The sequence below is a fragment of the Sminthopsis crassicaudata genome, chromosome X (genome assembly GCF_048593235.1).
Source record: "Sminthopsis crassicaudata isolate SCR6 chromosome X, ASM4859323v1, whole genome shotgun sequence".
Classification (NCBI taxonomy): domain Eukaryota; kingdom Metazoa; phylum Chordata; class Mammalia; order Dasyuromorphia; family Dasyuridae; genus Sminthopsis; species Sminthopsis crassicaudata.
Window position 1 is genome coordinate 8,127,064 of NC_133623.1, and position 12,041 is coordinate 8,139,104.

Consider the following 12,041-nt stretch of genomic DNA (forward strand, 5'->3'; position numbering starts at 1 on the left):
CACCCCTTCCACCTCTCTCCTGCTTTGCCTGCTGGCAATTTTACGTACAATAGATTATGAAAATCAGTTAGTTATCATGTTATTTGTACTACTTATAAAACAGGGTTGAATGGTCATTCCCCTGAATTAAGTTTTCATTAATTCTGCAGTTACTTTTATCATTTTGGTTGTGGCTTAGTTAGTTCAGGATCAAAACATTGTCCCTTGCCCCCCCAAAATGCTTGCTTTATTTAAGTGGTAAATTCAAATATCAGGAAAAAATAATAGTGGCCATTTATTTAGTACCTTAACGGCTACAAAACACCTTTTCTGCCTCACTGAAGACTCCCAATAAGGCTGAGAGATGAGTGCTATTATCCCCCATTTTGGATGAGAACACTGAGGCAGATAGTGGTGGTGTAACCAGCCCAAAGTTACCCAACTAGTGGGTGTGTAAGACAGAATTTCAACTCAGATTGTCCTACCTCCAAGTTTATCGATGCTTTATTCACTGGGCCACCAAACTGTCTCTCAAAAAGCTGGCTGGTGAGTTATGGGAAAGTGACCATTTTCCTGTGAGGAACCAGCCTTTGATTCTTTGAGATCAAGACTTTGGTACCAGTGGGCTAAACTTGGTCCTGGTACCTTTATTAATGTGGAGTTTTCTTAGCCTTCCTAACTGTGAAGTAAAGTTCCCATGTGGTATGGGTAATCATGTCCTTTCCCTCTAGATATGTCTCTGTCTCTTTCTGTCTGCCTCTGTATGTGTGTGTGTGTGCATGTGTGTGTGTGTGTCTCAGTCTCTGTTTGACTCTATCACATTCTTTGTCTGTCTCTCTGTCTTTGTCTCTGATTGTCTGTCTGTCTCTCACACTCACTCTGTGTGTGTGTGTGTGTGTGTGTGTGTGTGTGTGTGTGTGTGTGTCCCTTTCTCTTTCATCCTGAAATTTCAGAACTTCCAGGGGAGACAAAGGAGGGAACCAATTATTGACCAAAATATCAGTTGTACTGTTAATGCTCGTCCCCTATATTAGTTAGGCCTCTAATCTCTGTACTTACATTGACACATCCCCAATAATGAAGACTTTCAAGTTATTATAACAATTATGTAAGCTCCCGAAAGCCCAGCTCTCCCCTTTCAAGAGTCACCGTTTGGGGTTACTGGGATGTGTGGAATCCTCCTGGCAAGATCTACCCTTCAGGACGGCAAAGTTGGGCCCCTCTTCCCCTGGCTGCCCCCTACACACATGCACATCTTTAGCTGAAAAACAAAGACAGTAGCACCGAGGGTCCTCCAAATCACTTACAGTTGCAGCCCAGGCTCTCACTTTCCAAGCTTCTTCCATTCAGTCTGTTGGGAGGTTTTTTCTGTCACAAGCCACTCCCAGGTGCTCATCCAAGGCATCACCCAAAAGAAACAGATACATACATGTATTTCATGGCTAACTCAGAGAGGGGTTGGCTCTTTAAGCAAAGAGTGAGGCTGCGCCAGGTCATAGAATTCCCCTTTGCCCAAGTCTTCCCCCTGAACACACTCTGTATACACACAGCCTGAGTTCAAAGGCTTACGGAGCAGGACTTTGGCATCTCTTTCAAGAACAATGTCACCTAGGCAGCGGTGTAGGAAATTCACATCTTCAGAGGAAACTTAGTTGGCATGATTCTGCTTATTTATAACAAGAGGGTTTTTGATTTTTTTAGGGGGCAGGGAGAGTTGGGCCTAAGTGGTAATAGTAATGCTTTAAAAAACGAATAACAAAAGGAAAAGAACATAAATAAATCATTTCAAAAAACTAATAGAAAAGAGCAGGAGTTCAGAAAAGGACAGACAAGCAGAGCAGTTGGGACCACTATGTTCAATTTGAAAACTTATTCCCTCTGCCTAAAAAAGGAACAACAAGCTGTGTACAGCAGATAAGAGTTTGCAATGAAGGCCTCTTCTCTGGCATTTTGTGTGAGGAAGTATTCCTGTTCTTTGAGTTCATAATGTAATCGAATACATGAATTCAGGTTCTCCCCACTCCAGGGCTGGTGCTCTATTCACTGTACTATCTTGCTGCCCCCTACCTAGACTGAAGTCAAGGAGATTAGAGACTATAACCTTGTGAGTTTCAAAAAGTCAGGAGAACAAAGGCAATCCCAATAGACTTTTGATAGAAATTAATTGCCATCTGCATCCAGAAAAAGAACGATGGAGATTGAATGTAAATTAACACATACTATGTTCACTTCTTTTTTCTGTTTGTTTTTTTTTTCTCTCTCATGGTTTTTCCCTTTTGTTCTGATTTTTCTCTCTCAACATGATTAATGAAGCAATGTGTATTAAAAATAAATAATTTTTCAAAAAAGGTCAGATGAAGGGGCCATTGGGAGGTCCAGGAGCAAGTTCCTGACAGGGTCTCTAGCCAGACAACCTAGCACTAAAGCCCTGTGCAGCACAGAAGATTTAGGGCCCTAACTTAGTGGCAGCTGAGATAAGGATTCATCCAACAAAAATGCTGAATTTGGATGTGGGATCAAACCTATGTAGAAATTGGATCAAGTGAGTCCACTTTCCCAGAGACTGAAAAGAGATATCAGAGAAAAATGTGCCCTCTGAGGTGTTGAAGGGGAAAATGTGCTTCTCTCACCATGTTTTCAAAGTAAATATCCTTTTGTTAAATCTAACTGACAGTAATTAATTAAATGGAATGGAGGCACTAGTCACTGGTGGTTAGTATGGAGGAAGTACATTAAAATGGGGCCTTGAGCCAATAGCATTAGAGAAAGCTAGCCCCAAACCCTCAGAGGCATTGAGACCCATTTGTAGGGAGAAGTAGCCAGCCTTTTGATGAAAGAGTGAGGTCGGAGTATTTACTACACATACAACATTTCACCAGTTTTATGACACTCTCTCCTTACCTCTTGAAATCCCCAATTTCCTTCGTGAAACAGTACAGGTAACATCTTCCTCAAGAAGGCCTTTTCTGTTCCTTTCAGCGCCTCGGGCTCCCTATCACAAAATAATCAGGTATTAATTTCATGCATGTTTATGTAAACATCATTTCCCATGACAGGATGTAAGTTCTTTGTGGACATGGACTGGTTTCCGTTTCGTATGTCTGGAACACTGTAGACACTTGGAGACAGCTTTTTTCCTTCACTTTGTTAAATAACTAGCCTAAGGCCACACAATTTTTGGATATGATGTTCAGGAGTAGAATCCAAGGCTTCTGACCCTCCGGCTCCATGATCTTCTGCATTTTGATTTGTGCTTGCTAAGTTCTGGAGTGCCCTAGGTCTCCCGGATATCCCCAAGCCACACAGTCACATGTAGATTCCCTCCCTCTCTAGCTCCCCTTTATATGTTTTCTTCCCCAATTAGACATAAAAAAACCTTAAAGACAAAGACTATCTAGAATGGTTTTATTGATAACCCCAGAGCTTAGCACAGTGCCTAGAACACAGTGAATACTTCAAAATGCTCCAAGGATAATCCTTGAGAAAAATTATCAGAAAGAATTCCTAAAAGCTGCAATGCAGGATTTGTAAACAACTATGGCTCAAGTTCTTGCCCAACACCAGAATCCTCCATCTCCCAGAAGGTACTCATCCAATCTGCAGGGACAGGGACAGGGACAGGGACAGGAAGCTTATTGGATAAATAGAGCTGGACTCCCTCATCCTGAAACCAATTTGGCCTCCCTGGAACTTCCACCCTTTAAACCCTAGAAGAAAGCTAAGTCTTCCTCCGCACTAGCATCCTTCAGATAGCTCAAACCAGTCCATTTTCCAGGTTAAACATCCCCAACTCCTTTGATTGCTTTTGCTTGCCCAGAGTCCTTAGCAGCCTAACAGTCTGTAGCTCAACAATATTCTCCCTCAAGTCTGGTGTCCAAGACTACCCCAGTCTTCCAGATGTCCCCTACTGAGGCAGAAGATGGTGGGAAGAGGGGAGACTCCAGCCTTCCTTGCTTTGGACATTGTCCTTCTCTCCATGGTAACCTTCCAGGCTGCCCCATATCATAGTGGAGGCACAAAGTCCCAAATATCCACAGGAGCCCATCCCTCTACTTTGTGCAGTTGACTATCCTCAGAGGTTATGGTACACACAACAAACAACCTTATGCAAATACTACCCTGAAGCACATTTAGGGAAATCGATTTGCTCCAAATCACACAGCAACTTCATGGTCAAGTCCCACTCATTACCCTGGCTGATAAACCCTGAACTGCAAACAAGTAAAATGATTTATCCAGGGTGACACCACTAGCACTGGAGTATGATTTGAAGATAGCTCTTGTTGATTTAAAAAGACTAGTACTCTAAGCACTGGCACACTGCTTCCTGTGTGCATAACAAACTGAATCCCCCCATATTCTACAAAGTAATTTCGGTGCTATGTAAAGGAGAGGCCATGGACCTGAAACCCAGTCAAGAAAACTCAGGTTCCCAAGAGATCATAGTACATGCAACAGGAAGATCATACAATGATCAATTGTAACGGATGTGGCTGATTTCAACAATGAGGTGATTCAGGCCACTTCCAACGGTCTTGTGATGGAGAGAGCTGTCTTCACTCAGAGAGAGGTCTTTGAAAGGTACAATAACAGAGGTATGTGGTATATTGGAGGCCATTTTTTAGGATTTGAACATTCAGTGGCTGTTAGAGTAGCCCATGGATTATCTGTTCCTTTTTCCTATTTCTTGATTGGTTCACTTCCTTGCAACCCAGGAAACTTAATGAAAATGAAGTCCTACATAAAGTGGTTACTTTCTCCCTTTCCAATCTTCTTATACTTTATTCCTTTCCACAATCGTTATAATCCTGGGATACTGGGTTGTTTATTGTTCAATGTACATGAGAGTGCATCTCTTAACTCTATATGTTCACTCACTGTTCTTTTTCATCACTGTGTCCTGGCTTCTTTTTTCTTTTTTTTTTTTTTTAATTAAAGAATCTTGGTCCATCTCCTGGGTCAGAACAATTTTCAGGGACCATGGAAATCCTTGATGATTTGGAAACTCTTTTGGTGCCACAGTGGAAAGACTTTAGGGGATTTTGACCAAAATTGGGAATAAGAAAGATGTAGGAGAGGATTGGGGATGGGGTGTGTGTGTGTGTGTGTGTGTGTGTGTGTGTGTGTGGTGAAATGCAGATAATCAGACCTACTAAGTTCCTTCAGCTCTCAATGGGCTCCAAGAAGCTAGCCTCCTGTGGATCCCAAGTATGAAGTCAGAACAAAACTAAACCGTGAAAGTAAGGGTTGAGGGGAGGGAGAGGCCACTTCTCTCACCACTGCTCATTTTAGCTCATATTTCATCCTTTCCTCTTCTTGACTAATGTTTAACACAAATACCTAAACTGGAGGTGGAGAAGCAGCAAGGGCTTCTCAGAAATCATTTATCATGTCTACATGGGGAATTTAGAAAATCAGACATCTGCTGACAGGGCCAAAAGTTAAGAAACAAGAGACTGGGTTCAGAAACATATTTCCTTTCCCACACAGGCTATTCTGAGCAACTCACTTCTTTTCTCCTGTATCAAAATCTCCAGCTGCTTTTCTCTAAATATCTTCGTTCCCCAAATTCTGCTGACCTTCATCAAGATTTAACTATCTAATCACACCTCCTCTAAGATTCTTAGATATGCCTAGGAATAGCCATTAACTAAAAGGCAGATTCTTCATTGTTTTTCGTGATGGGTACCCAACTCTGCTGCACACATGCTAGAGCTGATGACCCTGCCTTCATCTCCAACTTGGAGCCAATGGTTCGTTCCATTGGATTCACTAATTGACGATTTGTGATTCCATGGGGAATCTCAACTACTAGCCATGAAGTCCATCTGTGGACATTGGGACTGGCCAATGCCCTTCTGTATAATATGCAGCATAACAGGTGTCCCTCCCTCCTGATATTCTGTGGAATGATTCATTTGCCGCATAATTCCAAAGAGAGAACTTGGGACGTTAGCCCTTCTCATGCATACTCACTGAGCGGAATTCTCTCTCTTTTTGTTTTGCTATGGGCCGGTCTTCTGAAGCATGGAGCCTTGTGGGTAGCACAGGACAGAAAAGCATTGTTGCCCTGAGCTTCACTGACACCTCTCCATTGCACACTCAGCTGAAACTAAACTAGCTTAGTTTGTGCATTTCTTCCTCCACTCTACTCCAATGCTAGAATCCCAGTGGTGCTATTAATGGGCATATGGGTACTGTGCTGTCTTCTTGATCTCCATGCCATCTACATACCCTGGACCTTGCAGACAGGGTTAATAATTATGTGTCCACTGTTCTTCATTAGATTAAGCTACAGCTGCTTGGGCTTTTCTTGAGCTTGTGAACTGTCCTTTATGAACAAGACAGAGCAGAGAACAGACTCTGACAAATTTGGAAAAAAGAATCCCTTGTCCATCAATTGGAGAATGGTTGGGTAAATTATGGTATATGAAGGTTATGGAATATTATTGCTCTGTAAGAAATGGCCAGCAGGAGGAATACAGAGAGGCTTGGAGAGACTTACATCCACTGATGCTGAGTGATATGAACAGAACCAGAAGATCGCTGTACACTTCAATGCTGTATGAAGATGTATTCTGATAGAAGTGGAAATCTTCAACACAGAGAAGATCCAAATCACTTCCAGCTGATCAATGATGGACAGAAACAACTACACCCAGAGAAGGAACACTGGGAAGTGAATGTAAACTGTTAGCACTACTGTCTCTCTACCCAGGTTACTTATACCTTCGGAAGCTAATACTTAATGTGCAACAAGAAAATGGTATTTACACACATATTTTGTATCTAGGTTATATTGTAACACATGTAAAATGTATGGAATTGCCTGTCATCGGTGGGAGGGAGTAGAGGGAGGGAGGGGATAATTTGGAAAAATGAATACAAGGGATAATATTATAAAAAAAATTACTCGTGCATATATACTGTCAAAAAAATTAGAAATTAAAAAAAAAAAAAAAAGAAAAAAGAATCCTTTTGTAACAGTAGAAATAAAAATAATACTTCACCACAGTGGCTCTGTAGACCCTCAGTTTAATAATCAGTCTAATGCTTCTTCTCTCCCACACTTTCCTTCTGAGCCTCCCAAGCATAGAGCTCATTCTGGCAACGTGTGCGCCAAGCTCATCATCTCTGTGGACATTCTTGGAAAGTATACTGCCAATGTAATGGTGTAGTAGATGGAGCACTTGGCTTGGAATCAGGAAGGCTCATTTTCACGAGTTCAAATCTGGCCTCAGACACTTACTAGTTAGGTGATCCTGGGCAAGACATTTAACCTCAAAGTACCTCAATTCATCTGTAAAATGAGTTGGAGAAGGAAATGGCAAACACTCCAGGATTTTTGCCAAGAGGATCCCAAATGGGATCACGAAGAGTCAGACGCAACTGAACAACTGAATTATTTCCATTTGCACATCTCATATTTCTTTTGAGCCACTGAGAATACAGCACCTTCTTTGATGTGGGACAATGTTACAAATAGGCTACAAGAAGAATCTTTTTTTAAAAATTCATAAAGGCTTGACTTGGAAAAAGAGCCCTCTTGTCTCTTAAAACAGATACTTCAAAACAGGAAAAATGATTTCATTTGCTTTATAATCATCAATGCAATTTTATATGTAAAAATCAGTAATCCAATTTTGAAAATTTCATATAGTTCAAAGCCCAAATTTCTCATTACAAACAATTAGAAGTCAATCATATATTTTAATTCTTAAAGAAATTGCCCATCAGGAGTGAAACAAGGTTGCCCACTATCACCATTACTATTCAATATAGTACTAGAAACGCTAGCCTCGGCAATAAGAGCCGAGAAAGAGATTCAAGGAATTAGAGTAGGAAATGAGGAAATTAAACTATCACTTTTTGCAGATGACATGATGGTATACTTAGAGAACCCCAAAGACTCTGCTAAAAAGCTACTAGAAATAATTCAAAATTTCAGCAAAGTGGCAGGATACAAAATAAATCCACATAAATCCTCGGCATTTTTATATATCACTAACAAAATGCAACAGCAAGAGATACAAAGAGAAATTCCATTCCAAACAAATGTTGAGAGTATAAAATATTTGGGAATCCATCTACCAAAGAAAAGTCAGGAATTATATGAGAAAAATTACAAAACACTTGCCACAAAAATAAAATCAGATTTAAATAATTGGAAAGACATTCAGTGCTCTTGGATAGGCCGAGCGAATATAATAAAGATGACAATACTCCCCAAACTAATCTATTTATTTAGTGCTATACCAATCAGACTCCCAAGAAACTATTTTAATGACCTAGAAAAAATAACAACAAAATTCATATGGAAGAATAAAAGGTCAAGAATTGCAAGGGAACTAATGAAAAAAAACTCAGAGGAAGGTGGTCTAAGTGTACCTGATCTAAAGCTATATTATATAGCAGCAGTCACCAAAACCATTTGGTATTGGCTACGAAATAGACCGGTAGATCAGTGGAACAGATTAGATACAAAGGACAAAAAAGGGTACATCTATAGCAATCTAATCTTTGACAAACCCAAAGATTCCAACATTAGGGATAAAAATTCATTATTCGGAAAAAACTGTTGGGAAAACTGGAAATTAGTATGGCAGAAATTAGATATGGATCCACACTTAACACCATATACCAAGATAAGATCAAAATGGGTCCATGATTTAGGCATAAAGAGGGAGATAATAAATAGATTAGAGGAACAGAGGATAATCTACCTCTCAGACTTGTGGAGGAGGAAGGAATTTATGACCAGAGGAGAACTAGAGATCATTATTGATCACAAAATAGAAGATTTTGATTACATCAAACTAAAAAGTTTCTGTACAAATAATACTAATGCAAACAAGATTAGAAGGGAAGTAACAAATTGGGAAAATATTTTTAAAAACAAAGGTTCTGACAAAGGTCTCATTTCCAAAATATATAGAGAACTGACCATAATCTATAAGAAACCGAACCATTCTCCAATTGATAAATGGTCAAAGGATATGAACAGACAATTCTCAGAGGAAGAAATTGAAACTATATCCACTCACATGAAAGAGTGTTCCAAATCACTACTGATCAGAGAAATGCAAATTAAGACCACTCTGAGATACCACTACACACCTGTCAGATTGGCTAAGATGACAGGAACAAATAATGACAAATGTTGGAGGGGATGTGGGGAAATTGGGACACTGATACATTGCTGGTGGAGTTGTGAAAGAATCCAGCCATTCTGGAGAGCAATCTGGAATTATGCCCAAAAAGTTATCAAACTGTGCATACCCTTTGACCCAGCAGCGCTACTACTGGGATTATATCCCAAAGAAATACTAAAGAGCGGAAAGAGACATATATGTGCCAAAATGTTTGTGGCAGCTCTTTTTGTTGTAGCTAGAAACTGGAAGATGAATGGATGTCCATCAGTTGGAGAATGGTTGGGTAAATTGTGGTATATGAAGGTTATGGAATATTATTGCTCGGTAAGAAATGACCAGCAGGAGGAATATAGAGAGGCCTGGAGAGACTTAAATCAACTGATGCTGAGTGAAATGAGCAGAACCAGAAGATCACTGTACACTTCAACAACGATACTGTATGAGGATGTATTCTGATGGAAGTGGAAATCTTCAACATAAAGAAGATCCAACTCACTTCCAGTTGATCAATGATGGACAGAGGTAGCTACACCCAGAGAAGAAACACTGGGAGGGGAATGTAAATTGTTAGCACTAATATCTGTCTGCCCAGGTTGCATGTACCTTCGGATTCTAATGTTTATTGTGCAACAAGAAAATGATATTCGCACACATGTATTGTACCTAGACTATATTGTAACACATGTAAAATGTATGGTATTGCCTGTCGTCGGGGGGAGGGAATAGAGGGAGGGGGGGTAATTTGGAAAAATGAATACAAGGGATAATATTATAAAAAATATATATATATATAATAAAAAAAAAAGAAAAAAAACAAAAACAAAAACAAAAACAAAAAAAAAAAAAAAAAGAAATTGCCTAATCCTGTTGCTTTTTCAAAATATACTACTCTACTTAATTAGAAAGCTCTTATCTTACATCTTTATTACATCATCTAATTCTCCTCTTTAGGAGGATATCATCCCTGTATTATATTTTGACCTAAAATACGGTTCAATATTAATCTATTAATTAATATATTTTGTATCGTACTTACAAAACTTCTACAATTCACAGCTGTTTATAAAAATTTGCTACAAAAGAAAAAAAGGAAGGACATAGTTAAAACAATGTCAAGACTGTTTCCTGTTATATATCATAATAGGAGAAAAGCTCCCTTGACTATGATTCCAGGCACAAGTAACAAAGCTCCATATTTTTACAGGGTCCCATAGCCAAGCCCAAAATTAACCAGGTAGGAAAATTTCCTGTTCAGAAGGAAATAGCACTATGGAGAAACTGAGTCAAAAGGCTTTTACCTTAGTTCATCCAACTTTTCTCAGGCACAGACTGTAGTAGTTCCCAAATTGCAGCGCATGCTATTTTCTCTTTAAATGGTGAACTACTGGTTTCATGACAATTCAGACAACCAACTCTGTAATCCAAACTCAAAAGCAATATTAAATTACAGTTCCCAGAGTTTTTACCTCAAATAGAAAATTTTCAGGACTCATAGCTTAGGGCTTGAATGTTATTAGTTACATTTCATTAATCCCTCACTTAAAAATTAACATAACTACATAATGGAGTCCTTCAAATTACACAAACAGTAAATACATGATAGTTGTCTCAAAATGCACTTAGCAACAAAGACCTAAAGTTCAAAGACCCTATCTTAAAATCCTTGAATCTAAAGTCCACTGTTATCAAGTTGGCTCAAAAATATAACCCAATTATAGACTCTCTAGATACAACGTCATTCTACATAAATGATTGTTAAATAATTTCAGATAATAATAATTAAAATATTTAATTTAAAACAAAGATTTTTTTTCTGAGCATTTTACAAAGAAAAAATACAGACCAAAAGATAAGATAAACACATACTTGCTAGCTTCCTTACTTCTTGTTGAAAGTCTAATCTCAAAGCCTTCCATTTGCTCTAATTAAAAGACCCTTATGTATTTTAAACCAATCTGAATTCTTTACTCTTTTTTACAGTAAACTTATAAATCCTCCCTTTTGACAAATGCTGGGAGAGGGGATCCAATTTTCTCAGTTCTGGGTTCTCAAACATCTGTACTTTAGAATTTTACTACATGCAGTTATCAAGGCAGGGCTGATCAGATTTTATGACCCAGTCTGAACACAAAGATCAAAGGATCTCACAGATAAGGATCGTGTAGGATCTATGCAACTTCCCCTCCTCAACTCCCCCCCCCCCCTTCAGTAAATTACTGTTGTTATTTATTTAATAAAAAATATAACCTGGTAAATCTTTAAGTTTTCAGAAATCTATTTTTATCACATCCTTTTAACTGCTCAATTCCTAATCTAACAGCATACAGATGAAAAGAAAAGTAACTTGTCTAACAGCATTTCTGACAATCACGTTTTACAGTATAAGAAAAAAAGTTTAGAAACAGCATAATCCATAATCATGCATTTGAAACATGAAACAAAACTTATTATCAGTTGATATCAATTCAACTAAATGGATTTCCAAATCATATTACATTAAAAAATCATTCATTTTATCACCTTTGGCATTTTATACTCATCCCATTTAAAACCTGGTATAGAGTTATCCAATATGGAGCAATTATACTCAACTAAAGAAATAATAACAATAGTTAAAATTTATATATTAATAATATATAATATATGCCAGGCCCTGTGTTAAGCACTTCACAATCACATCATTTGATCCAACAATCCTGGTAGGTTAATCCTATCCCCTTTACAAATTAGGAAAGAGGTAAAGATAAAGTTACTTGCATAATGTCACACAGCTAATAAATTTCTGAATGCCATGGAGCAAGTACAGTTTATATTAAGTTCTATTTACCATAATTCTCCTATTTAGTTGCAGAACAAAATTTCATCCAGATCAAATCTGGATTTTTAATCACTAATGGGAACATTTAAAAT

General features: G+C 38.5%; 1 protein-coding gene across 2 annotated transcripts in view; it reads right to left on the reverse strand.

Annotated features, from left to right (window-relative positions):
* IL13RA2 (interleukin 13 receptor subunit alpha 2) overlaps window positions 1–5,344 on the reverse strand; it is a 44,902-nt gene extending 39,558 nt beyond the window's left edge. For both annotated transcript variants that reach the window (XM_074277257.1, XM_074277256.1), the window contains exon 1: window positions 1,287–5,344. In XM_074277257.1, coding sequence (XP_074133358.1) covers window positions 1,287–1,325 — 39 coding nt within the window. In that variant the 5' untranslated portion in view covers window positions 1,326–5,344. The remainder of the gene's footprint in view (window positions 1–1,286) is intronic.
* Between the last annotated feature and the right edge of the window lie 6,697 nt (window positions 5,345–12,041).